This window comes from Alnus glutinosa, chromosome 10, assembly GCF_958979055.1.
Source record: "Alnus glutinosa chromosome 10, dhAlnGlut1.1, whole genome shotgun sequence".
In the NCBI taxonomy this organism is placed as follows: Eukaryota; Viridiplantae; Streptophyta; class Magnoliopsida; order Fagales; family Betulaceae; genus Alnus; species Alnus glutinosa.
In genome coordinates this window covers 20,542,271-20,570,027 of record NC_084895.1, presented here as the reverse complement: position 1 = coordinate 20,570,027, position 27,757 = coordinate 20,542,271, and the positions used below count along the sequence as shown (strand labels likewise).

At 33.5% G+C, this 27,757-nt stretch overlaps 2 protein-coding genes and 1 long non-coding RNA gene across 4 annotated transcripts; 2 read left to right on the top strand and 1 right to left on the bottom strand.

The window, feature by feature from the left end:
• Positions 1 to 1,005: 1,005 nt before the first annotated feature.
• Positions 1,006 to 8,154, top strand: LOC133878809 (uncharacterized). Of its 2 annotated transcripts, XR_009901995.1 has the most exons (4): positions 1,006 to 1,541; positions 3,011 to 3,040; positions 6,446 to 6,518; positions 7,871 to 8,154. It is a non-coding gene; the product is annotated as an uncharacterized LOC133878809 (long non-coding RNA). The 2 variants fall into 2 exon arrangements; XR_009901996.1 differs by lacking the exon at positions 3,011 to 3,040.
• A 3,048-nt stretch (positions 8,155 to 11,202) lies between these two features.
• Positions 11,203 to 12,663, bottom strand: LOC133879176 (putative UPF0481 protein At3g02645). The gene has a single exon (XM_062317712.1). The coding sequence runs from the start codon at positions 12,661 to 12,663 to the stop codon at positions 11,203 to 11,205; it is 1,461 nt and encodes a 486-aa protein (XP_062173696.1).
• A 9,545-nt stretch (positions 12,664 to 22,208) lies between these two features.
• LOC133880507 (UPF0481 protein At3g47200-like) lies at positions 22,209 to 24,700 on the top strand. Its single transcript, XM_062319454.1, has 3 exons — positions 22,209 to 22,311; positions 22,794 to 23,722; positions 24,125 to 24,700. Exons 2-3 carry the CDS (start codon positions 22,826 to 22,828, stop codon positions 24,575 to 24,577), a joined length of 1,350 nt encoding a protein of 449 aa, XP_062175438.1. The 5' UTR covers positions 22,209 to 22,311; positions 22,794 to 22,825; the 3' UTR covers positions 24,578 to 24,700.
• The last annotated feature ends 3,057 nt before the right edge of the window (positions 24,701 to 27,757 follow it).

Below are 27,757 nucleotides of genomic sequence, written 5' to 3'. Positions count from 1 at the left end.
CTTTTAAAACAAACTTTTGAAAATTCTCAAAATTCTAAAATTTCATTTTTCTTTGAGCCTAATTTGAGCTAACCACTTTTATACGAAATCAAGAACATAAAATTAGACAAAAATATACTTTCCAAATAGATTTGATATAATTTAATACCAAAATATTCTTAATTATCCTAATAAATTTCTTGAGTGTTACAATATATGTCTAAAAATACAATTGTGACCCTTAAATAAAAAAACAAAAAATTTCCTCCACGGTGGAGGTCGGCCATGGAGGGACCAACAACCGAATCACCTCTAGGCTACGGGACGGGTTGCTGAAATCTATTATAGCGCCCCAGATTTTAAACTTGAAAAATAGAACGTCTTAAATTAAAATTTAAGACTAAATAAAAAGACTAGTCTAGAGTTGATGCTCGATCCACCAATTCTGGCGCTCGATCCGCAAGACTTGACACTTGAACGGCTTAATACTGTAAGAAACAATATTCACATTTAGCAACCGATATAATTATATGTCTTCAGACGAATCAGACGCAATATTAATCATTGAGAAATTTATAAGATTATATGAATATTTATGAAAATAAATATTCATTAGTTTATAAACCATGATTTTATAAATAAAGAATAATATTATTAGTTCAGTCGGAATTATAATATTTATTAGTATCATGATATTTATTATTATGCATAATATTATTTGGTATAATAATATTATCAATGTAATAATATTAATAATAAAGCAAACTAAACTTAAAAAATGTTTAAAATTATACCCTAATGAGTTAAATTAAATGGTAAAAACCTAATAAAAGAAAACACCTACAAATAAAAATATCTGCAGATCTTTTATTTAACTCAGATTGAATTTTTTTTTTTTTTTTTTTTTTTTTTTTTGAGTGAAACTCAGATTGAAAACTTAACTCAAGTTTACGAAACTCGAAATGCTGCAAATGCAAGTTCGTGAAAAATATCTTGCTCCTCCCGCCTATATAACGCACCCTCCTTCCCCTATCTAAACTCGCCGCTCTTCAGTGAAATTCGCTGAGCTTCTTCTTTCTCTCTCCTTTATTATTGCTCTTCTTTCTTTTTCTTTTCTCTTTTGTTTCCTTTCTTCTTCTCGTTCATTCTAGTAACAGAGAGAGTGAGATGAGAAGGGAACCGAGAGGGAGGGAGATCTGAAAGCCGAGAAAGAGAATCACCCGATTCTCCTTTCCTCTACCTCTCTTCTTCTTTCTTGCTCTTTCCTTTCCCTTTTTCCGCCCGAGTCTCAGAGAAAGAGACGATCGTGGGAGAAGGAGAAATCGAGATGAGAGAGTGGGAGAATACCGAGAGTTCGGGAGGGAGAGAAATCGGGAGACCCAAATGTGAGGAACCGAGACAGGGAGAGACCGAGAGATTCTGATTGAAGGGAGAGGAAGACCGGAGGCCGATCTTCCACAGGGAGTCGCTGGCGAAGCTGAGGGTGCGATTTCCGGCGATCCATCCCGTGACCCGCTCGACACCTTTTTCCGGTGGATTTACGGTGAAAATCCCCAAAATAGGTAAACCTTGTGTGTTAGTAATTTATGCTTGCTAATTGTTAAGTTCTTGTGATTAAATTTTGATGGGTTGATTATTGTTAGTATTTGGAGGTTATTCCTATTAGAGGATATCCACAGCAGCAAGCCATCCCCAAATCTGCAGCAACCACTCTACTATCTCAACCCATACCTTCAAGCCATACCTATTTGTATTTCTTCTTTAGTTTATGTTTTTGTACTCTCGTCTTTAACCTTTGTTAAGTCTATATATTCGACTATTTTGTAATCAGAATATGAAATGAAAATCAGTCAAAATGTAGTCGTTTGGTTTACCTTGTGTTCTCCTCTTCTTCTTCCCTTCGATCTCTGTCTTCTCCTTCTCTTTATTTCTAATAATACCCTGTTGTTGGCCGTGTCTCCCTGTGTTGGCCGATTGTCTATGTAAGTGGGTGTTTTGGTGTGTTGACGTTTTGTGGTGTTTGGGTGGTGCTCTAGCCGAGTGGGTGGTTTCTCGTGAAGTTTTGATGCGTGTACCCCTGTTTTACCCAGTTGTTGGGTGTTTTCTTTGCTGGATCGTGTGTGGGTGATTGTGGGTTTTTGATCAGCCCGTGTTCTCCCCTGTCTCGGCCAGTTATTTGTGTGTTATGGTGTTTTGGAAATTACTAGAACTATTACTAGCTGGTTTGAGTAATAGTTCTTGGGTTGGTTTTAGTGGATTTAGCAAGTATAAGTGATGGCTGGATTTTGGGTGTTGGTAATTTAGGTTGCTGTTTTTGGCCGAAAGCTTGGGGGTGATTTTATGGTTTTGTGTTAAAATGGCTTTGGGTATATTTCCTGTGTTTGGCCATGAAGTGTTCCGACCGTGCGATGCTTTGAGATGTCTTCCCCATTTTGGTTTGAACCGTATTTGGTGTTCTGCTGATGGGCCGAAACCGTGTATTTCCTGTGTTGATTTGTCTATGTTTTAATATTGAGTTTTCTGGTTTGCTAATTCTAAGGTTGAGTTTTCAAAATTACTGAAACATGGTTTTATGGGTGCTGGTCGAATGGGTTGGTGAGTCTTTATTGTTCTATTATGATGAAATTAGGTGCTCTTGGTTGCTTATGATAATCTAGAGTTGGGTACTTGTATTGAGTGTATTTGTGTTGCACTAATAATGAGTATTCTGTTTTGATAATTTTTCTAGGTATTTTTCTACTCGAATGGGTTTTGGTATTTTTACAGAGAAATGGTTTAGGTGTTATTGTTGAAAATTAATATTGAAATTAAGCATGTGATAAGTATTCTTTAAATTAAAAGTATGCTCATCGATTAATGGTCGGATTCCTTTAAATTAAAATCAAGGCGATATCAATGAGTTTCTTAAAACTCGTGATAATAAATATAAAGGACTTTCCAAATAAAAATAATAATTGTACCTATGTGAAAATAATTAATATTCATGAGTAATGATGTTAACACCCTGTGTACATAAATGTATTTATTGCAGATGATGAACTGAGAGCTGCACTAAAGGGCTGTAAGCATTTCTAAAATACTTATTGAGAGTGATATTGGATTTCTATAATATTGTGGTTACAAATTTATTTAATTGTTTGCGCATGAATGTAATTTGCATATTTTACTGTTGTAATTAAGCTGGTTTAATAACAAAGTTGGTGAGTAGCAGGGGCCAATGGCTACCAGTGGGACCTTAGGCTCATGTGACAGCTTAATAAATAAGCGACTGAAATCTTAGGCTTTTGGTCAGTTGGGACCTTAGGCTTCCAACAACATATAAATAAGCTTTAAGTGAAGAACCATAGGCTCTCAATCAACACGTTAATCTAGATCGTAGGCTCCATAAAGAAATGAGTGAGCAGAAAATAATTAAGACTATGTATATAAAACTGTCATCATATTCAATTCATGACTATGGAACATGACTATTAATCATGAATTGCATGTATGAGATTGTGAAAGTATCTGTAATAACATATTTATTGGTGCAGGTTTAGAAGATGATGGATTGGATTATTTTCTAGTTTAGAAGATGTTAAAGCTAACTTTTTTGTAATTGTTGTATTTAATTGTAATCGTTTGTATTTACGTTCTTTTTGTATGTAACATGTTTAGAGAAATGTTTGTATTTGGTAGGCTTTTCCTGCATGTTTATGTGTCATTTGTGACACGTTTCGACGTAATTAATGTAAAGAAAAACTAATAAATTCTAATGAATGGCTAGAAGTAAATCAGTCAGCACGATGTGTTATGTTATTGACTCTTAAGTCTTTAGAAAAAAAAGATATTCTGCTACGAGATTTATCGTCTTTGATATAGTAATGTCATGTGATTATTTAGATACAATTATTTACGCATTTTTGTAAAAGGTGTGAAGACCAAAAAATTAAATATGAAATTTAGTGATTTATAAGTTATGTTTATTAAATATATGGGGTCAAATATCAATTAAGAAAAGAGAGAACTAAATGGGTTGGGGCAATGTTATAATTTAGAGAATATGGGGGTTTTAAAAAGAAAAGAAAAGAATGGACAAAAGCCCAATCTGGTCAACCCTTTCTCCCCCAACCTCACGTGCAGCCCATCCCACTTCCCCTTCCTTAAGTTCACGCACAGCCCCCCTTCCTCTTTTCTTTTCTTCTTTTCCCTTCTTTCTTCTTTCCTCCGGCTTTCTTCTTTCTTCTCAACCAAACTGAGAGACTGACTGACAGAGAGAGTGACGTGAGAGGGAGATTTAGAGGGAGAGATCGAGAGATGTGGAGAGAGAGATGAGACTCGGGAGAGGGAGTGATGAACAGATCCAGTGGATCCATGAGGGGAGACTCGGAACCCAGGGGACCCGATCCTCTGTGGACGGTGGCCAGAATCGAAAAATCGGCGGTTCCAGTGGATTTTCGGTGAAGACCCGTGAGACCCGTAGCCTAGACCCGCGACCCGTGAGCTCAAACCCGTGCAACCTGCATCCCAGAACCATTGACCCGTACCCGAAAATCCAGAAAACCCGACCCTCTAGGTGCGGTTTTCCGGCGAATTCTCCGACGAACTAAAGCCGATTTCCGGTGAGACTTCTTTTCCTTTTCTTTGATTTTTACTTAAACCTTCCTTTGATCTATTGTTAGAACCGATTGGGGGTTTTGAGTTTATGGGTTATTATTGATAAATTTTATCTTGGAAACTTGGATTGAACTTGGTGTTTTGTGGGTCTTGGCCAAATCTGTGGGTGTTGAAGCTTGGATTTATTTCCTCGGTTATGGATAATAATTTTCAGAATTGGGTTAAGTTTTGGGAAGAAATTTGGTGGATTGCTATGGCTTTTGTTAAATCTGAATCTAGGGTTTTGTTTGTGAATTTTGGGGCTTATGTAATGATGATGGGCTGATTAGTGTAATTTTGATGGATTGGTTTAATGTAGTTTGATTCTTGATATTTAAGTTTTGATTTGGGTTTCTTCGGATTATTGAATTGTGGTTAATGTTTTGCTATAAATTGTTGGTGGATTAGAGTTGGTTTTTAGTTGTATTCCTTTAAAGTGTTGAATATGGAATATTAATGGTTTAATGGTTTTCTAGGTGGTTAGAGGACGATTATTGTTATAAGATTATAGGGAGAACAATTGATGAGTTTTGATGGGATTTGTAGTGATTATGATGTTGTGATGAATTGTAAGAATATAGTGGAATTGATATTTGGTATGAGTTTTGATGTGTAGTTAGTTGAGGAGGGCTAATATATATATTCCATGATATGCTTATAATGTTAAATATTTTAGGTGTTGATGTTAATTGAAGTTGGAACTAGGTGCTATGGATCTCGGCTGTAATAGTATTTATTAATGTTATTTTGGTCCTTTGATTTTCCATTAATGTTTGAGTTATTTGGATTGGGAAAGTTTTGGAATTTTTGGTGATATGGAAGGGTATTTTGATGGTAATTCAAATCTAGATTTGAGAATTGTAAATTGAGTATTATGCTAATGGAAGGGAGTTGAAGCTTTGATGGGTGTGTCTTTGTTGTTGGATTTCATGGATGAGTTTGATTTCTAGTTAAGTTGTGTTCCCTTGATGAAGCTTTAGCTCTTGGTGGCAATTTATCTTAAGGAATTATGTTAGATTGTGTAATACAATTCTAGTCTTCATGTAAGTTGATGAGAATTGGTCTTGATATGTAAATGAGGATTTTGATGATATGTTGGATAAGGTTGTGGATTTTATGTTATGATGGTGCTAATTGCATAAGTGTTTGGTTAGGAATCCTTTGGATGGAAACCGGTTGGGTTAATTGCTTGTGTTTTTAGTCATTTGATTTCTATAGTGATGTTGAAGGGGGGTGTTTTGCTTGGATACGATAGTTGTTAGAGAAGAGTTTAAGTTAATGCATATAGGTCCTTTGTTAAACGACCAACAAGGGATAGAAGCTAAAGTTGCGAATGTATGTGTTTAGGTAATTTTATAGAAAAACTATGTATGTGCCTCGACCTAATCTAATATAATCTAACAAGCTTATAGGAACACATAAATTAATATGAATCCAATATGGGGTGACTAAGTAGCTAATCCATCTATCCATGTACACTAAGTGTTTTAGTGTATTATCGGATTAGGTTTAAATGTTGAAGGTATATATATATATGTTAAATATATATAATGTGAACTTAGTAAATAAGCAACAAGCTATAAAAATGTTTAGGAATAATAATGACACAACAATAACAAATGAGCTAATGAAATAATAGATGCGTCTTCTAGTTAATAAATAAGATAAGACGCAAGCCTATAATGAACAACTAACCTAATAATAGATTAGGATACCTAGCTAGCTTTAGAAGCGAGTGATGTGACGTGTGGGCACGCGAGTAGTTTATGTAGTCTATGTGTCATAGAATATAGAGTTCAATAGCATAGTCTAATGTTACCAATGTTTGCAGGATAGTGTCCAGATTGGAGACTTCAAGGGGTTCTCCAATGTTGAGTTCGAGTCAAGAGTCCAATGCAGTCAAGGTGGGTATTCCACTCACTGAGAAAATATATATTTTTATATGTATTGGATTGATAAAAATATATATATTGTTTATGAAACTGAACCAACCATATGATGAAATGTATATGCTTTGAGATGATTTATTAGTTTCGATTATGTTTAAACTATATCAATGATGTTTAAGAGATAGTGCAAGAGTGAAAAGTATTGACTAGATTTAAAGTGTTAAGTTCTGAGGTTGAGATTTAAATTATGTAAATTGTTTGAGAACATGTCATGTTGAAACTGCGTAGATTTGATAAAGAAACTAAGTTTTGAATGATTTCAAAGAGTTGGGTAAAATGCTGAATTTGTTTAGTTTTAAAAGGACGTGATTTAACAACTGCATGATTTCAACGTGACACAGTAGTGCAATATATACTGGTCAAGCACGGAACATTGAGCATGTAGTATAGAGCATACATACCAGCAGTATCAGTATATCAGCAGCATAACAGTATCAGCAGCATATCAGTATATCAGCAGCATAACAGTATCAGCAGCATATCAGTATCAGCAGCATAATAGTATCAGCAGCATATCAGTATCAGCAGCATTATTAGCCCCAGTTCATGCATAGCATATATAGCATTGTTTTGTGAGAGAGGTTTTTATGTTATGAGTAGTTTTGCTAGACGTATTAGTATGCATAAGAGTCTTCATGAAAAAGATCTTATGTATATTTCTATCGGATAGTCATGTGTTAAGGTCATACATTGAACTTGAAAGTACATGGATACATGACTACCCAGGTGCGAGTAATGGCATGTCTATGAGTAGGAAGGTTGACTGTTCTTGTTCATCAGGAAAGACGTGTTAGCATGATTGAGTTTAACTCTAATGCTCTCATGATCTACTGGCGTCAAGGCACGAAGCTGAAATACGATTAGAGATAGTGTTGCGAGTGTTTTGTTGAAGGATGTTATCCTAGTACGGAAGAGTAAGATGCCATGTTCTTTGCTTAAGACTTATGTGTATATGTGATATCTGTGATGGAGTGATCGTGTGCACATATGTCCAAGCGACCGGTGAAAAGTATTATTATAGAGGGGTCTATATGTAGAAACTTCCAAGGAGGGATGTCTGGAACTTCTACATGTATTCACAGCTATATAGTATGTTTTAAATGATTTCTGAATAGTCGGTGTTTGCTGCATTAGCTGTTGGTAAATTGTGGCTAATATAGTGCTCGCACGATTAAAATAATATAAAGGTTGGTTCTTTGTGAAAACTCAGTTAGTCTTATACCACTGAGGTCTTAGTATGAGGTATACTAAGGCGGTGAACTCATTATTTCACCTATGCGGATGTGGATACCACCACAACCGTGTAGATGATGTTTCTTTGGCTGCAGGTACTACGGTATAGTCGATGGGTCGGTAGCAGTGTGCTTGGGATATTATGACTGAAGCTGACCGCGACGGTTGTAATTGTCGGACCATGGGTTGTCCACTATTTTATAGGATTGGTATACTTTGTGATGTTTGTGTCACATATTCTTTGTAAAGCAATAGTAGTTTTGTAAATAATGTGTTAATAAGACTCATACAGATAGATGTTAAATGGCTCTTTGTTGTAATTAATTTGTGATAGATGTATAAGTTGTAATTTCTGCTATTCAGATTTATGTTTTCCGCTGCATAGATAGATATATGTCATACTTTGATTATCGGGTACATGTTATGGGGCATGTGCCATATGTTGGCTGAGCGACACGTAGTCGTGCCACTGCGATGACTCGTTTTACGTTTTGTATAAAAAAAAAAAAAAAAAAAAAAAACGGGTCGTCACAAAAGGTGAGGTGTTACATCTATTCTTTAGGGAGTAATTGGATATGTGTACTCACTCTTTGTATTAGTACAATTAGCGGCATGTTTGGATGAAGTAACAACTTTGGATTGGTCGCTTTCTCAAGCGGTAGATATTAAAAGGAAAATTATTATCAATAAAAACAGCTCATATCAGGATGATGGACATTTGGCATCATGTATAGAATATTTTACAAACACCCAATACAAATGTTTAGAATCTCTATGATACACTAGTATTAAATACAAGTAGCAAATGCCACTTTATATCGGTCCACATTCTCTTTATTTGATATTGTTGTGGGACTATTGTTACTGCTATCCTGGAACTTCTCACTCACAGCACCCCGCAAGCAAATGGGGAAGGAAAACACCACGAGTTTGTCATGAAGGAAGACAAAGCAGGAAGAAGACAACCCATTGGTAAAGATATCAGCAATTTGATTATGGTAGATATATATTTGATTGGAATATCATGATTAATCACATTTTCTCAAATAAATTGATAATCAACCTCAATATACTTAGTTCAAGCATGATTGGCAGGATTGGAAGCAAGAGCTATAGCACCAAGGTTATCACGCTAAATTGTAGGAGTCATGGATAGAGGAACATGGAGTTCCTGGAAGAGCATGGAGCCAATATATTTTAGCGGCAGCCATGACCAAAGCATGGAACTCTGTTTCAGTGGATTATCGAGACACAACTGATTGCATCTTTCCACATCAAGAAATTATAAATGAACCAAATTAGACTCCATATATACCTAGTCGTGGATCATTAATCATCGGGGTTAATGCCTAGTCAGAATCACAAGAAGCTTGACGCTGCTAAATTCACTGCCTGCAGGGCTACGTGTGCTTCTCCAATGTTTACATCCTACTGTGGGAGCTTTTTAGCATGTGCTGCAATCATGTCACCTTAGTCGTTGCTTAGTATAGTTGTTGCCACTACAAAGGTGGGTTGAATAGTAACATCAAAATTAACTTTGAGATGGGTAGGCAGAGAGGAGAGCTAGTCCAATCCTTGGGTCGAGAGGTGACTGTTTTCCAGGCTTTTTTATGGGCACAATAGGTTTTCTAGACTTTGTCTCAAGACAGTGGGGATATTGGGTTTTGTTTTCATTATGGATAGAGAGTTGTTTCTGGTATATATATACGCCAAATTTTGTCTATAGTGACTACAACATGAATTCGAAAGTTTTGGACATTCCTTGAAGGTTTGGCTAGGAGGGAGTGATGCTTAAGAATGGCCTTGATCTAGGATGTAATGGGTAGTGTTTCAAATGGAGTAGTCTCTAAAGGCCAGTTAGAACTTGTCCAAAGGATTTTGGCTTAATTAGGAAAGACAAAAAAAAAAAAAAAAAAAAAAAAGTTTTGTAGAATGTAGAGAAATGTTTGGTTTCATTCTAGAGATATGTGTTATACATTTTTCAACTTTTGAAAATCACCATTAGATCTGTGGGTCTCATATGAGAGACTCACATGAACCCCATAGATCCAATGATGATGTTCAAAAGTAGGAGGATGGGAGAAGAAAATGAATAATTTCTCTTCATTCTATTGTACATTTTTTATCCATCTCCGTATGAGAGATGTACAAATTTTCCATTAAGTCTGTGGAACCACATGTAAGTTTCACAGATTTAATGATAGATTTGTCAAACCGATGTGCAAGAGAATGATATTAAACACGTTTTACTTTTGTAAAAGTAAAGAAAAATAGTTTATTTTGTGCTAACTACGGCTTTCCCTTTTTGATAATTTTAAATTAAATTTGCTTACTTTGTTAGAGCGGACAAATTTGCTTAAAGGGATCTCTAGTCATTCATTTACAAAGAATGGCTTAAAATGAATCCAGCCAACTCTCATCTTCATTGATATTCATCTGTTAGTTTAATCAAAAAAAAAGTTTTACCCTAAAATTATGTACTCCCTTTAGTATAAAGTATTGATTAAGTGATAAATTTATATTTTTCTCTAAGCTTAAGCTTTTAAGATAAGTGGTGACTTAACAGTTTTATATTTCTAGTAAATTTTTATTGGAACATCCTTGGTGTATATTGGTTTATAAAGAACGGAAAAAACTTCACTTATAACCCCAGATCTTTCATCACTTTTGCAATTAATTACTTAAACTTTAAAAAGTGTTAAATTTAGAATATTCATCTTTCAATTTTTTTCATTTTTTTTTTTTCAATTTCAACCGTCGGTTAGAATTTTCCATTAAATCTTATCAAAATTTTCAAAATACCACTTCATTTTTAAAAAAAAAAAAAAATTAGAAAAATTTCAAAGATTTAGATATTGTTATTTTTGCAAATTTCGATAAATTCTAACTAATACCTAAATCCTATCAATCTTATGCTTTTTTATTATTATTATTTTCTAAAAAAATGGATGATATTTTAGGAATTTTGACAGGATTTAATGGAAAATTTTAACAGAATGTTGACATTGAAAAAAAATTGAAAGATTGATAGTACCCTAAATTGACACTTTTTGAAATTTGAGTACTTAATTACAAAAGTAATTAAAGATTAGAGGTTATAAGCTAGTGAAGTTTTCCTCCAAAGAATGAAATAAAATTAAATCAATCAAGCTTAAACATTCAATTCAATATTTGACTAGATTACAATCTCAGTGATAAAAATAGAGCATAGAACTTTATTTACTGAAGTACACATACACTCTCCAGTCTCCACATATACATGTAACACACAAATTAAAATGAAAACAATTGATAAAACCTCTGAATTAAGATGGTAATCGATCATCAGAGGAAATCACAATTCACAGGCCAAATAGCACTCCAACAAACACTAATTAACCATGCACACAGATCGATGCTTCATTCCTTATTTGTTTATCACAAAAGGCCGAACCAAACCCCATAACTGGTCAAGCGTGAAAAAAATTGCAAATGTTGTTGCAGCGCCTCTCCAAAAATCACAGAAAAACTTGCTTTTCATGCCTGCCATGATGCGGTTCCAATGGTTGTCACTGTATGTATTAAGTTCTTGTCCTATATCGGAGTAACAAGATTGATCATCATGTACCACAATCTCAAGGCAAAGTCTGTTAACTAGTTCCGCCACTCTTTGGTTGCTACCGATATTGTTAACAATGATCTTTTTCTCCACGAGCAAATCCACATCTTTTTCATTGTCGATTAGATTGTCCAATAGGTCAGCATAATTGCAGATGTAAGGTTGAAGTGGATAATGACACTGCTCTAGGGCGATGAGGTTTCGGAAAAGAACTTCAGTATTGTCGTCAATCACAATGGGTGGGACTTCCAGGATAGGTTGCATACGCTCCAACCTCGGAAACATTTTCAAGCATGGTAAGCAAGCCAAGAGCCATGACGAATTGAAGCATGGAAAGTTTTTCAAGCATGGATCCATAACGAATTTTATATCCAGCAGTAAGCGTCTATCATTTTTACCTACGACTTTGAATTTCAATCCTGCGTCCTCAAGCTTTGTGGCACAAATTCGACTATCCAGATGACCTTTGTTAGGTTTCATAATCATGCCTGAACATAAAAAGTATCTTAGCAAATCTGTGAAATGTTTTACTTCTGTGTCGATGATGGAGTCTTTATGCTTATCATAAGGTTCAAAGAAATTGCGGGAAAGCATAAGAAAGTTGGGAGCATCCTGTTTCACAATTTGCTTGCCGCCTTCTTCACCATGGTTGGCACTGGGAGAGTCATTGAGGGCGAACTTATATAATTTCTCAAGAATAAAGTAAGGAACTTGATTCTCAAGTAATATCAAGTCATGTGTTATACCAGTTAACAGCCATGGTTTACGTAGAATATAATCTTTTTCTTTTTCTCTTTCTTCGTTGTCTTGAACCTTTAAGAAGAGCTCAATTATAAAGATGGTATCCAATAGAATCATTTTCACAAAATGATCATCACTTCCGAGTATACAATCTTCTGAATAACAATGACTTATTTTTTCTTCTGAATAGCAATGGCTAATTTTTTCTTCATCGACTTTAATGATCTCCAGAAGATCCTCCATGCTCTTCCCTGTTCGTTTCAAGAAATCCGTAAAACATCTCACTTTGTGCTTTTCCATATCCTCGAATTCATTTCCACCATGATGAAAGGGGCCTATTGAGATCAACTTCGGAGTGTAGGCTTCTTCACTTATCTTGCGTAGTTTCTTGGGAACCTTGTAGATACAACATTCAGGCCACTCCAGACAGGGCTGGTCTGATGAAATGTTAATTTTGTCAAATAAGTGCGTTGATTCATCGAGTTCTTTTTCAATGTAAATTATGGTATCGCTATCCTTCTTTTCCATCCCTCAAGTAGTTTGTTTTCCTAGTGACAAATAACAACAATTAATTAATTAGTGGCAATATAATACAATCTAATCATCACCTGCATGCGGATCATCACTTATTTTAATGAGAAATAATTGTTGTTCAACTCTTGGTACAACTTCAACAATTTTTTTTCAAACTAACTATTGAATCTGTTTTTCTATATGTGAGTCATACATATCTAATGATTGATTTTAAAAAAAGTTGTTGGACTTGTACACGAATTATACATAAATTGTAAACATATCATATTTCCCCCATATACTTTCTTATGATCTTTTTCTTTTTAAAAAATAAAATGGATTATAGAGCAATTTTGTCAATGCAATTGGAGATGTGGAAATTCAATCCAACAGTAATAATATTATCACAATATGTAATTAATGTTGGATATTCCTCTTTTCTTTTCTTTTTTTCTTTCTTCCCAACAAGGCTCTTGTCTAGGTACGTAAATATATGCATATATGGGAAAACTTCACTTTTAACTCATGATTTTTCATTACTTTTGCAATTAATTATTCAAACTTTAAAAAGTGTCAATTTAGAATATTAATCTTTCTATTTGTTTCAATTTCAACCATCCGTTAGAATTTTTCATTAAATATTATAAAAAATTTCAAAATACTATGCGTGTGTGTGTGTGTGTGTGTTTTTTTTTTTTTTTTTTTAAAAATAATTATAAAAAATTTTCAAAAAATCAAACATGGGTATTTTTACAAATTGCTTTAAATTCTGGCCAACATTTAAATCCTTACAATTTTTTTTTTCTTTCGTAAAAAAATGAAGGGTATTTTGAAAATTTTGACAGGATTTTACAAAAATTCTAACCGATGGTTAAAATTGAAAAAAAAAATGAAAAAATTGATTCATTGTATTGATACTTTTTAAAGTTTGAATATTTAATTGTAAAAGTGATGAAAGATCAAATATTATAATTGAGATTTTTCCTCTATACATATATATATATATATATATATATATATATATATATATTCACACAGTTATTGTCTTTAGAAGAATTAATTATGAGATAACGAAACAGAAAGTCTAGTTTTTTTATTTCAAATATTTTTTTTGAAAAGTTCACAATCATTGATAGTCAAAGGCGCGCAACTCTTCCTTTTTAAAATGATTCTGAGATTTTATTTCTAACGACTTTCTTTAAATTTCTATTTTTCCTACTACAATATAAATAATAGGTTAATAGAGAACCCTAGTTTTAGTCCTCCTTTCTCCATCACTTTCCTCATCTTTGTTTTTTATTTTTCAACGTACGATTATGATAGAAGAAATTTTGAGTTTGAAGTCTCACTTCATATTATAGTTTTCATTTAAATTAAATATTTTACGTATTAAAATTATTTATTAAGAGAGATTAATTCCATAAGTAAATAGGCATGTTAGAATATATTCATTTGATGATTAAACTTACTATTTTCGATTGAATTAAACTTCTAAGATAATGGATAATTTAACACAATTTTTCACCTTGTAATTAATTGGGATAAAGATATTTAGAACAATTATATTACTTGGGCGGGCTTGTATGTAGGATTGAGTCATATTATCTACAAAAGTCCAATGTACTGAATACTTATACGTATAGAATATGAGCACAATAAATAAATATTAAAAGGGAAAAATACAGTGCTCATAAAAAAAAATTAAAAAAAAAAAGAAGGGAAAAATACAAATATCACGTTTGGATTTTGATAGTGGTGTCAATTTCGTCCTACACTTTAAATTTTAAACAATTTAGTCCTATTACTTAACATTTATGACAAATCAAACTTCTGTTAAAAAATTTAGAAATCTTACGGCATTCACAATAAACTCTTCACTTCTACCTATTTTCTAAAATTTTAACAAATTAAAACTCACAAAATACATCGTTTAACTTTTATAAGTTAATGCTCTCTAAATGTAAAGAGTCCAAAAATAAAAGTTAAAGATTTTTTAATGTTCTTTCTCTTTTATGGTTTTTCTTCTTTCCTCTCGACTAAAATAAATTTTTAATGCAAAAAGTTCATGTAAAATAGGTATGATTTTCCACCAAGTCATCACTAATAGTAAAATGACAGTATTTATTCCTTACATTACCAAAAACATAAGAACTTATTTCCATATGTTCTCATTTATGGGTGTTCAGGTGGGCAGTTAAAAATCAATCCACATATGCTATCTACTTATCTACACATATGTAAGTAGATATTGGAATATGGGTAGGCGGATGTTATTCCCCTCCGCCAAACCATATTTATATATATATAAAATTTTTGTCTTATAAAACGAAGTTGATTCATAGGGAAATGGCCATATAAAAATTGGACGAAGATAATCTAAAAAATCTCACCTAAAAATGGGATTTAGCCCATCTAAAAAAGATAATAATTATTTCTTTTAAAAAAACGACAGACTCATATAAATTAAGTTCATAGTTTAAAAAAGAAAAACAAAAAAACCAAAAATTCATAGAAGACCGTACCAAACGAGCAGTTTGTCAAAAAAAAAAATGCCTCTGTGCACTTATAGGCAGATTTCACCCGCCCTGAAAGGGCAGTCAATTACTAAAATCCACCTTCTGCAAAGTGCGGATGTGGAATAAGCGTATTATCTGCCCATATAGTAAGTTGCAACCTCCGGTGGTAGATATAAAGGTGCGTTGGCAATGTGATTTTGCATACTAAAATGTGATTTAAAACCAAATTGAAGAAAATGCATTGTTTGAGAGTGTATTTTTAAAATTTGCAATTTGAAAACATAGAAAATTCAGCATTTTCAAATTGCAGGCAAGGGAGTGTGTTTTCAAAAATGCACAATTTTAAATGCTAGACTATTATTTTAAAAGTCAAACTGTATTTTTACTAAACGCTTAGATGTATTTTTTAAAATTGCTATTTTAAAACCGCATGATTTGAAATCGCAAATCCAAACATATCCTAAATCATCACATTATAATTTGAACTTTTTTCAAGAATTTTTTTTTGTAACTCGTAGCATGTTTTATATTTGCTTCTAGTTTTCCATCTATTTCGTCTTAAGTAACACTTTCGTATCCATGGACCATCATATGGTTGCATTACTTATTTAAACTAAATTATGATGGCCGGATACTCAATAAAACATTGATTATGATTTGTCATCAGGGCAGTATGTATGGACTAAATCGTTCAAATTGAAAGTGTCGTACTAAATTGACACCTACATCAAAGTCTAAAGATAATACTTGTATTTGTACCTAAATAAAGTGCTTTATAAAATAATAATATAATAATAATAATAGTATCAGTAACAATAACAAGTAAAGTGAAACGATTGAGGAAAGAACCTGCGAATTTTGCTTTAAAGAATGCTTATACTCTATCTTGGAGCACCTCTTAAATGTCAAGCTGATATCAAATCTCACTTTCTCGACATAGTTCTGCAATGTGCCCTCACTTTTCCTGTTACGCTCCTATTTATAGCCTCGTTTAGTTTGTAGAATGAGTATTTCAATGAAAAAAAAAAAAGAAAAAAGAATAGTTATTCCAAAGAATATAAGAGAGTAGAATATAATGATTATTCTCAATCTTTAGTTTGGTAACAACAGATATACTTTAATTGGAATCAAATCAAAATTACTAAAAAAAAACTCACATTATATATATATAACAAAACAATAAAATAAAATAAAAAAATTGAAAAATGGTGGGTGGTCGACCACCCCAGAGCCGGGGGTGGTTGTGTGGTCTTCGAGGCCCCAATTGCTCCGGGGGTGATCGCACCACCTCCAGTGTCCTATGTGGTTGGTCAACCACCCCAATGGGTGGTCGGCCAGCCACTGTGTAGGATAGTTATTCCTCTCATTTTTTTAGAGGAATCGGTATTCCTCTTCGTAAAGGAATAGTTATTCCAATGAGAATAATCATTCTAATTAAGGAATAGATCACTACCAAACAAAAGAATAGTTATTTCATTCCAGGGGTTTATTCCATAGTATTCTCTCTAAAAAATAACAAGCACATAACACTTTACGCTTTGAATATCGTCATTCTCACAAAATCAAAAACATTTTAAACCTAGAATTTAATTTCGTCATTTTCACAATTCACAAACTCTCACTCTCTTTCTCTCAAAAATAACAAGCACATAAGTATACTTTATACTTTCAATATCGTCGTTCTCACAAAATCAAAAACATTTTAAAGCTAAAATTTAATATCGTCATTTTCACCCTTCACAAACTCATCTTGCTAAAAGGTGTTTTCATTCCCCTATTGAGAATGACTTGGTTCGGAGGGAATAAGAAGAATATAATACATTGTGCTTCTGCAGAACGAAAAAGAAAGAAAAGTGAAAAGAACGAAAAAAAAGTATGCCGCGCTTATAAGCTTTATTTAGCTATGTACGTTTCTTGTAGCATTAATATCTTGTTCCAAAAAGCAAAACCAAGTATCTTGTAGCTTAGGAAAGGCTAACGTTGGAAATCATATTTTTATTGGGTTTCTGTTTTGCTGTTGCAAGTTTAGGATTTCTATGAATTTAATTTCGTTATTTTTACAATTTACAAACTCTTTATTTTCTTTCTCTCAAAAATAACAGCAAAGAACACTTTATGTTTTCAATATTGTCATTCTTACAAAATCAAAAACATTTTAAAACTAGAATTTAATATCATCATTCTCACAATTCACAAACTCATCTTGCAAAAAGGTGATTTCATTCCTCTATTGAGAATGACTTGGTTTGGAGGTAATCAGAAGAATATAATACATCGTGCTTTTGCAGAACGAGAAAGAAAGAAAAGTGAAGGAGACGAAAAAGAAAGTAAGCCGTATAAAGCTTTGTTTAGATATGTACGTTTCTTGTAGCATTAATATCTTGTTCCATAAAGCGAAACCAAGTATCTTGTAGCTTAGGAAAGACTAATGTTGGAAATCCTATTTTTATTGGGTTTCTGTTTTGCAGTTGCGAGTTTAGGATTTCTATAAGTACATCTAATTGATGAACAAATTTTTTAGTAACCGGTGGTGCGTGGTAGGAAGCAAATTTTTTATTTTTTATTTTTTCCTGTACATGATCAAATTGGTCCCAAATGGTTAAATGAGTTCTGAAATAGATTGAGATTAAATTGATGATTTGTTGTTTTTGTTATACATGCCCATGCCATTAGTTGGTTTAACTGAAATTTGGTAAATCTTAAAAATTGAAATTGATTAGTTGAAGTTTGCTGAGATTCTGGGTTGAAGAAAGCGTGATTGTAATTTCTGATTGGGTTATTGAAGGAGCTGATTGTGGAAAATTTTTGGTTGATTTTGTTGGTTCTCTGTTGGTTCGGCTAAGTATGCCAAATGGCTAGTTGGTCTGCCATGGCCGAATGGAAGGAGAGGGGATTTTAAAGTTTTGGTTTTGTTTTTCTGGTTTAGCTAAATGGGAATGCTATTCTTAAAGTTAGATTTAGAATACACGTAATCAATTATCTCAAAGTCATATTCTTAAAGTTTGATTTAGAATAGACGCTATCAAATCTTTTAATTAGCATACACGTAATCAAAGAATAAGTATAATTCATCTTTCGGCAAGACATGAATTCTTTTACATAAATTAAACTAACTAGGGTGCAGAGTAATTCATTATTTTTAGGCATGACCTAACAAACTTTGAAGATGAATGGATGACATTGTATCCTGTTTTTCCATATCTTGCAAGAAAGCTCAAGTGTTGGAAAGAGTTATATCGTTTTTAGTGGTTATATAAGTAGAAAGAGATGTACACGAGTTAAAATGATCAAAGTTTGAATAAATTTAATGTTAACATTGTCTATAGCTTTGAATGAGGATGATTTTAGAGAGCTTGTTTTTAACTTGCTTTATTTTTTCTTTTTGAATTCGCATTTATTTGAGCATATCAGATTGAGTAATGCTAGAAGTTCCTCATGTATCACTCTTGTGTCCCTCCAAAAATAAGGTGGCTTTTAAAATCACCATTAAGCTTGTAATTAATTGGTCACTATTAAATTTTGATTAAATGATAATTTTAAAAGTTACCTCATTTTTGGAGGGACACATGAGAAACTTTTAAAATTACTCAGGCAGATTTGTTTGGTGGCTATTGATCAATTTGATAGAATTTTCATGCTTTCATGAATAAAGTTCAATGAATTAGGTAGTTTTGTCGTGCCTTTCTTTCCTGTTAAGAATTTGTGGACGAATTGATAGAAATGCAGAGGGGAGAATGAAAGAGACTTGCACGATTGACCCGAGACAAGTTGTTGTTGGGAGAGACAGATAAAATTAAATAATTGTAGAGGGGGCAGGTTTAATTGGTTTTCTTTTTCAAAAAAGGGAGTTGATAAGGTAGGGTAATGGAGAACCGTTTTTGTTTGTTACTATAACGGACGTGTGGGAAAGTTGCGAAAAATGGTTGATACTGATTTATTTATTTAAACAATATTTTTTTATGACAATGAATCCCTTCAAGGCAGGGTCCCTTCGGGACCATCCTCGTCGGATAAGTCAGTTCAAGGTGAATCTGTTTCCAATTCCCTTTCTACTAGCTTGGTGCCGACCTCATTGGATGCAGTTGTTGTAGCATAAGCTCCAAGCTTCTTTATAGCTGGTTGTTATCTCTGTTCTTTTATTCTTTCTTTTGTTTCTTTATTGTTAGTGAATCTTTTGGTAAAAAGTTATCCAGTGCTCTTCTCTGAAATCTAGTGAAATTTTCTTTGAAAAAGGATAGTACTTTGCTCTTTATCTTGTATAGATAATTAGATATATTGTTTTAGCTCTAGGTTAGAATTTGAGTTGTTATAGTATGTATTCTTGATTATATGCATGGAGTAATGTTAAAAATTATATTTATATCTCACAATGTTTATGTGGTGGACTAGTAGTCCTAATCAACCTTTGGATTAATCTTTGTTAAAAAAATAAAATAAAATTAAAATTAAAAGTTAATTGGGACGGCCACGTCAGAATAATTGAGAGATAAAAAATGTGGTATATAGCATTACTCGCCCAATATGTATATCCTTCTGTCAGTGTTGATCCCTCTTTTACAATCAGCATCGGCAAATAAAAAGCTCTGCATTAATCATTTAAAAAAAAAAAGAAAAAAAAAAAAGAGGAAACAGTAATTGACAAAGTTTTGGGCCTTAATTTTGTTTGCAACTGAAGTTTCAGCTGGAATCTACCTTGCTACGAGGAGGCAATTTGACACACAATGATGAAGATTAAATTTCCGTGTGTTTGAGGTCATATTATCATCTGTGTTTAATATTCAATTTACACTGTATAATTAGAGAAAAATCTGAACTTGATTGTTAATGTTACTATACAGAAAAGCAGAGGAGCAGCTGCCACACAAGAGTGGAGCTATTCTCAGCTCAAGGGTGTTGAGTGGTGATGCTCTATAAGCTGAAATGTTGGCCATTTTGAACTTGTAAGAGAGTTGAGAGCTGGTGCAAAATGAGATTGCTCCCTCTCCACAGGCTGCATTCTGGAAACCAGAGGCCTGGACTTCACGTGGATCCAACGATAGTGTGGTGCTTATGACAAGCATGGAACACGTTATGCTTTCAATATCGTCATTCTCACAAAATCAAAAATATTTCCAATCTAGAATTTAATGTGGCCATTCTTACAATTCACAAACACTCTCTCTCTAAAAGATAACAAGCACAAAACACATTATGCTTTCAATATCATTATTCTCACAGTTCACAAACTCTACTTCTCTATAAAAAATAACAAGCAGGAAATACGTTATGCTTCAAATATTGTCATTCTCACAAAATTAAAATCATTTCAAAGCTGAAAACTTAATATTGTCATTCTCACAATTCACAAACTCTTTATAAAAATTAACAAGCGCAGAACACATTATGGTTTCAATATCTTCAGTCTCACAAAATCAAAAACATTTTAAAGCTAGAATTTAATATCTTCATTCTCACAATTTGCAATCTCTCTCTCTCTCTCTCTCAAAAATAACAAACACAAAACACTTTATGCTTTCAATATCGTCATTCTAACAAAATCAAAAATATCTCCAAACTAGAATTTAATATGGTCATTCTCACAATTTACAAACTCTCTCTCTCTAAAAATTAACAAGCACAGAACACATTATGCTTTCAATATCGTCATTCTCACAGTTCACAAACTCTACTTCTGTCACAAAAATAACAAGCACAGAATACCAGACGAGTAGCAAACTACTGGCAACCCGAGAAGTTCAAGTTCCCTCAGATCATCAGTTATGCTCGAGATGGAGATCGTCTTGGTCACTTGGAGAATTTCTGAGCTCATCTAGATCTTCATGGGACACCCGATGAAGTGGCCTACAAAGCCTTCCCTCTTACTCTCTTTGTGAATGCCCAAGACTGGTTCAGGAAGCTGCCTCTTATCAATGAGATTCAACCGTCTAATATTGCAGTCTTTTGGCAATTTTTCAAAAAAAAAAAAAAAAAAAACCTAAACTCATGAAGATTCCATATATTTTCCCATTTAGTTTGATGGGGATGTTAAAGTATATTAGGAGATCAAGAATTCAAGTTACAGTTAAAGACTATGACCTAACTACAGTTGAAGACTATCACCTAGTCACAGTTGAAGACTATGACGTACGTTGTTACAGTTGAAGTCTATCACCTAGTCATAATCGAAGACTACTATCTAATTGTAGTTAAAGTCTATTTATATTATCTGATTTTCCAATAAATAAGTGGCCGCTTAAAATAATAGGTTCTAATTAATGTCTTATGCATTACTCATTTTAGCATTTTGCTTTTGGTCGGTAGAAGCGTACCCACTCCTTTATAAGAACTCTTTTTTTTTTTTAATTAATATATATATAACAGCTAGGGCCACTGGGCCACCGAACCGTCTTATATCTCAAAAATTAAATCTGATCATCTTGGAATGAGATTGTTCTGCTCCTGTTTGGTAATTATATAGGTTTTTGCTTTTTGGAACAAGGTACTGCTACAAGGAATATAGTGACACTAAAGAAGCCAAAGAATATATAGTTAGATTTTCCTCCAATAAAGCTATTCCACTGGGCCAACGATCCATGCAGAAATTTTTGTTTTAATTTTTTATTTATAATTCTAAAAGGGCAGGTATGAGTGATCATTTGTGGCTATTCTACTTTGGCATGACCATTGTAACACCTACTCTGTTGAAAGCTGCACGAGAGAGGCCTAGATGATACACATTAGGGTTATGGGTTTGAATCCCATAATGGGAATAGCCACAATTGAATCAGCCGGCCGCCTAGATGATATTAATGAGAGAGATAGAGAGAAGCATAAGATATCGCTAATTCATTATGTAGTATTTGTAAACCTTTCATAACATCTGTTTTTTACTTTTGGAAATCAATTGTAACTTTTACTCAAAAGAAGGAATATTAATTTCTTTGAAGTGGGTGATTTTGTGAGAACGAAGATATTAAAAGTACAACGTGTTTTGTGCTTGTTATCTTTGAGAAAGACAGAGAGAGAGAGAGAGAGAACATAGTATAAGTAGGAGTGCAAGAAGAGAGGAGACATTATATAGTGAGAAAGTGAGAGATCTGTTATCAGGAGGCATTTAATTAAGAGGTGCTCCCAATCGTACAAGCATACTTTCAAGCAAAATTTGCAGGTTCTTTACTCCTTCATTTCCCATCATTTTGTTATTTTTGATATAGTTGTCGAAAATTTAATAATTTACTCCTTAATTCATTTAACATTATATAATATAACTTTTAGCAACCAATTTAACGGTTAGAAATCTACCTTGCACCAATGGATTTCTAAATATTTGTTGTCACTCCAAAAAGACTAGATGGTTAATGTAAGTCACCCCAACAGCTCATGAGTACATGCATTGTCCCCCTAACCAGATAGGAATAGTTGAAAGTTGCCCAGTTTATATCAAATTTCTTAAAAACTGGATTGTAAGAATTCATCCAATCAAATTTCTAAAAATGTTATGTAAACCTTGAGCATGTGAGGATCGATGTAGGTGTCATAATTAAAATATAGTTAACTTATATCAATGGGGATAACATTAGGGTATGAGGTTTGCCTTGGCCTTCTACTGCATGACAGCCGTTTGTTTGTCACTATATATATATATTATAGGAAAAAGGGAGTTGACAACTTCAAAAAATAAGATGGCCAGTCCTGCTTTTACTCACTCAAGACTTGCATGCGAAGAGTTGATCATTGACGTTCCACAAGTCATGGAGCCTCTCGAGTGGCCAGAGTGTTGCATCTACAGGGTCCCCAAGCTCCTTCGCAAGGTAAATAGAGAAGCCTACACTCCAAAGCTAATTTCCATAGGTCCTCTTCATCACGGCAAGAAAGATCTCAAGGACATGGAAACGCTGAAACTTAGATACTTCAAGGACTTCTGCTTCCGGACTGGGAAGTGCCAGAAGGAACTTGCAAGTATCATTGAAGACAACGAAATCAATATCCGCCATTGTTATGCAGAGGCCTCTAGACTCAGCAGTAAAGAGTTCGTTCGCATGATTCTGCTGGATGGTATCTTTATCATTGAGCTCTTCTTGAGAAAATCTGAGAAATATAAAGGCGATTTTATATTAAGTAAACCATTGCTAACCAATCATATAATGGAGGACTTGATATTACTTGAGAATCAACTTCCATTTTTTATTCTGACGGAATTACATGGTCTCTTTTCCCCGTCTGTCCCAGATCTAGACAAAAGTACTTACTTTCTCAAGCTTGCTTGTCAATGCTTGCACCTCGATCAAAACATACCCAGCACTACGAAGGAAGTAAAACATTTCACTGATTTGCTGAGAACATTTTACTGTCCTTCAAATCTGGACGGCGAAAGGAAAGTATCCGGGACTACTTCTCTTCTATATAGTGCAACAAAGCTGGACCAGGCGGGAGTCGAATTCAAGCTTAAGGCAGGACCGGAAAATAGACGCTTACTTGATATAGAATTCAAGAAGCTTTGCTGCTTGAACTATTTTCCTTGCTTTAGTTGCTCATGGCTCTTGGCTTGCTTACCATGCTTGAAATGCTTTCCGTTCTTGGTAATGTTGATCAATCATCACTTATTCCAAAAAACTTAAACCGAAAGGAAATGATAAATTTAATAGTTTACTTAACATTTTAATACTCTCCTTTCACGTGTACACGTGAAATATTTAATTAAAATATAAAATTATTTAACAAGGTATCAGATCGAAAGTCCTGAGTTCGAACTGTTTTTGTAATTCACCTTTCATTGCAATTAACTATTCCACGTGTACACATGAGAAAGGATGTTAGAATATTAATTAATTAATATTTAAATTTATCATTTCCTTTCGGCTTAGCTTTTAAGATGCGATGTTAAATTAATATTATTTATTTCAAAAGCTTAAAATGAAAGAAAAAAAAGAAAAGAAAAAGAGTAAACTTAATTATTTAATTAATATTTAATATTCTAACAGGTAAAGGTGCAGCCATTATTGGAAGTCCCAAACTTTGTGGTAGACGATGGAGCTGAATGCCTTTACCGAAACCTCATGGCACTGGAGCAGTGTCATTACCCATCTGAAGCTTACATCTGCGGTTATATCGCACTTTGGGATGCTCTTATCAACAATGAGAAAGACGTGGATTTGCTTGTTGACAGAAAGGTTATTGTGAACGCACTAGGTAGCAATGAAGCAGTTGCGACCCTGGTTAACAACCTTGGTCAACAAATAGCGGAGAATGATTCCTATTTCCATGTTCTTGCTAAAAAGCTTAATGCGCACTACGACAATTTCTGGAACCGGCATATGGCATCTTTGACTAGTGTGTATTTCCCTGATATTTGGAGAGGCACTGCAACTGTTGTTGGTCTTATTGTCCTAGGATTCACTCTCTGGGATTTCATTAGCCCCCCCTCAAAGGAGTAAGAGTTCTATTCGACTGCTTAATTTGTTAGAATATATTTCCTATAGTGGCTTTATATATTCCTTATTGAATTATTCTCCGTATATATAATTGTGATTGTAATAAAATTCCTGTAATTTGATTACCTTATTTGTGTTGTATTCATCTAATACATTTTCTATATAAATAGGGATCATTGGTATTATAAACAGTTAGGGATTGTGCCCTAAAACTCCAATTGTTTTACATGAAATTTTAGTCGTAATATAATAAAGTTGTTTATACACTGATATATTTAATGAACATTAAACATACATAACTTTTTGCATGCATACTAATGATTACTTACTGGTTATTATTTACATGTAACGGTGTAACGGTCCTTAAGTTACACTATATATGACTTCGATGTAAGTAACGAGATTATCATACAGAAGATTTTATTCATAAACTCTTGTAACTTATAAATCATTGTTCGTGGTCATTAATGAAACTGGGCATTCCATTGCTAAAACCACAACAAATCAACTATGATGATTAGGGGTGTAAACGAGCCGATCCTGAGCGAGTATTGGCTGTTCGGGATCGGCTCGTTTATATAACAGTGAAGCTCGAGCTCGAGCTCGAGCTCGAGACGAGCCTAAAATTCGTGTGCGAGATCGGCTCGCTTAGGAAAAATTGCTGACCGAGCTCGAGCTCGAGCTCGTTCATTTTGGTCGATCTCGAGCTCGAGTACTCGGCTCGAGCTCGGCCCGAGTGAAAAAAATTTAAACAAATACAAACACCAAATTGTACAAAGGAGTAGATCGTAAACCCTAGAACCAACCAACAAATCCAATATACGAAATCCAGAAAAGTAGAGGACAATAAAATAGAACAAAAACCTGAGTCGTGCGACGACCTCCTGGGCGCGCTGGTTGGCGAGCGTCAAGTCGTCTACAACGGACACGACATTGTTGTAGGATGGAGATGATGGAGCTGCAAGTTGTCTTGAGTGGGTTGGAGAAGATTTTGAAAGGTTATGAACTTGTGATTCTGACTTTTTTTGGGGGGTGGGGGGGGGGGGAGGGGGGGGAACGCATTAGTCGGGTGGAAAAAATGGAGGGTGTCCGACTGGGTGGGTTTTTTTTTTTTTTTTTTTAAGAAAAAAAAATTTGCTTGAGAACAGGTCAACGTTGTGGTTTCAAAATAAATTAAATAATAAAATTTCAAAAATTTAACTTTTCATTTGAACTTACAAAAAAAAACTTTTCCTTTGAAAAATTATTCCCTATGGCCGTATGCAGATAAAATCAAAGCCACTTATGATCCTAACCGTTGCTTATTATGATCAATTTCAAGATAGAAAATAAAGTCGTTAGATTTTATTTAATGGGAGTGAACACATGATTATTGTAACACCATATAATTTCTCAGAGTAGATAGTAGATTACAACTGTATCTCATTATCTCAAAATTAATGGTTGCGATTTACTATTGAACGATCGGACGACCCAGAAAAATCATGAAGGGTGTCCGTGTCTTGGCAACTGGAGCGTGTCAACACGAGTCCCGAGCCACTCATGCGTCGCCAGGCTTCAGATGTCAGCGTCTTATGAGCGACTAAGATTCATGCTGGATTCAACTTGAACGATCGGACGATCCAGAAATCCCCTACATGCATCAGCGTCAACGTCTTATTCTGTTTCCATGTATCGGAAACTGGAACGTCAGGTGTCAGACGTCAGCATCAGCGTCAGGCGAATCAGTATTTTTTTTTTTTTTTTTTGAAGGGGCTGAATCAGTATTATTACCTAGGGCCGCACAACAAGCTTTTTTGGTGAAAAATCCCCTACATGGGGGCTTACATTGAACATAATATCTACAGCACTAGATACAATGTAGCCGAATCAGATGATCAGATCTTGATTCAATATTTTATGATTAAATTGAAGTCGTTGGATCAGATGAAGGATTGTGTGTGAGAAACACCGTATAAATTCTTTGTGTAAACGTGTGTTATCGCTGTAACCAACCATGAAAAGTGAACGGCTGTGATTAAATATACAACAATCGCACGGTTGAGATCTTCCCTAATAAAATCGTAAAAAAATTATAAAAAAATTTAAATTAACAATATTAAAATTTAAAACTCATAAAAACACACCGTTTCAACTATTAAAAATTTTAAATTTTAAATTTAAAAATAAATAAATTAAAAATTGTTTTAAAAATTAAAATAAATTTGCACACAAATTGTACACATAATGCATTTTAATTTTGGGTGTGTTTTTTATTTTTTAGTTTTAAGAAAAAAAAAAACAAAAAAACAAAGGCATTGCCATTTTCACAATGACATTGTGTAATTTGTGTGTACAATATGTTTGCAAATAACATAATTGTTTAATATTAATAGCTTAATTTGTAATTATATAAACTCATACTTATAATAATGTGCTTATGTGAACTCAAATTTATAGCTTATTTTCTAATTATATATTTATGAATTATGATACAACAAATTATAATTTAAATACCTAATCATAATCTACATACTTAAATACTTAATCTATATACTTACATACTTACATACTTAATGTAAATCTAATGATCGATCATTTGATCCTGAGTAGTGCTATAAGGCACACTATCATCTCACTATAGGTAGGCTTTTATGCCCACGTGGCACATGTTTTTTTAAAAAAAAAAAAAAAAAATTATAAAACCTTCTCAAACACTTTCATCTCACCACAACTTATGCCACGTGAGCACAAAAGTCTGCCTATAGTGAGATGATAGTACCTTATAGCACTATTCTTTGATCCTAGATCATATCCTCTAACGATTTCTGAGTATCTAATGATAACAAATTGTAACAATAGTCAATTATTATATAATTATATGATCATATATATATAATGATGATATTTTTCCTTTATCCAATTATAATACTTGGATCATATGATCTTTATATGTCACAATGTTAAATCATGTGATAATGTGAACTAAATTATAATGATAATATGTATAATCATACAATTATTTGATCTAAATTCTGAAGATACTACTTCAAATTTTTTAGTTAATTAACACATTGGTCATTCTAATCGTAATCACTTAATTTTAGATTTTATGAATCACATTGTCATTGTGTGTCAATAATATGATTAAGTTTCAAAATTGTCATTATATCATATGATCAATGTGAATTCATACTTACGTAT

What these genes read in the sequence shown, in the direction of transcription:
- LOC133879176 (XM_062317712.1), bottom strand. Translation starts at nt 12,663, where the DNA reads ATGGAAAAGAAGGATAGCGATACCATAATTTACATTGAAAAAGAACTC.
- LOC133880507 (XM_062319454.1), top strand. Translation starts at nt 22,826, where the DNA reads ATGGCCAGTCCTGCTTTTACTCACTCAAGACTTGCATGCGAAGAGTTG. An exon ending in TGAAATGCTTTCCGTTCTTG is followed by an intron (nt 23,723 to 24,124) that starts GTAATGTTGATC and finishes ATATTCTAACAG; the next exon opens with GTAAAGGTGCAGCCATTATT.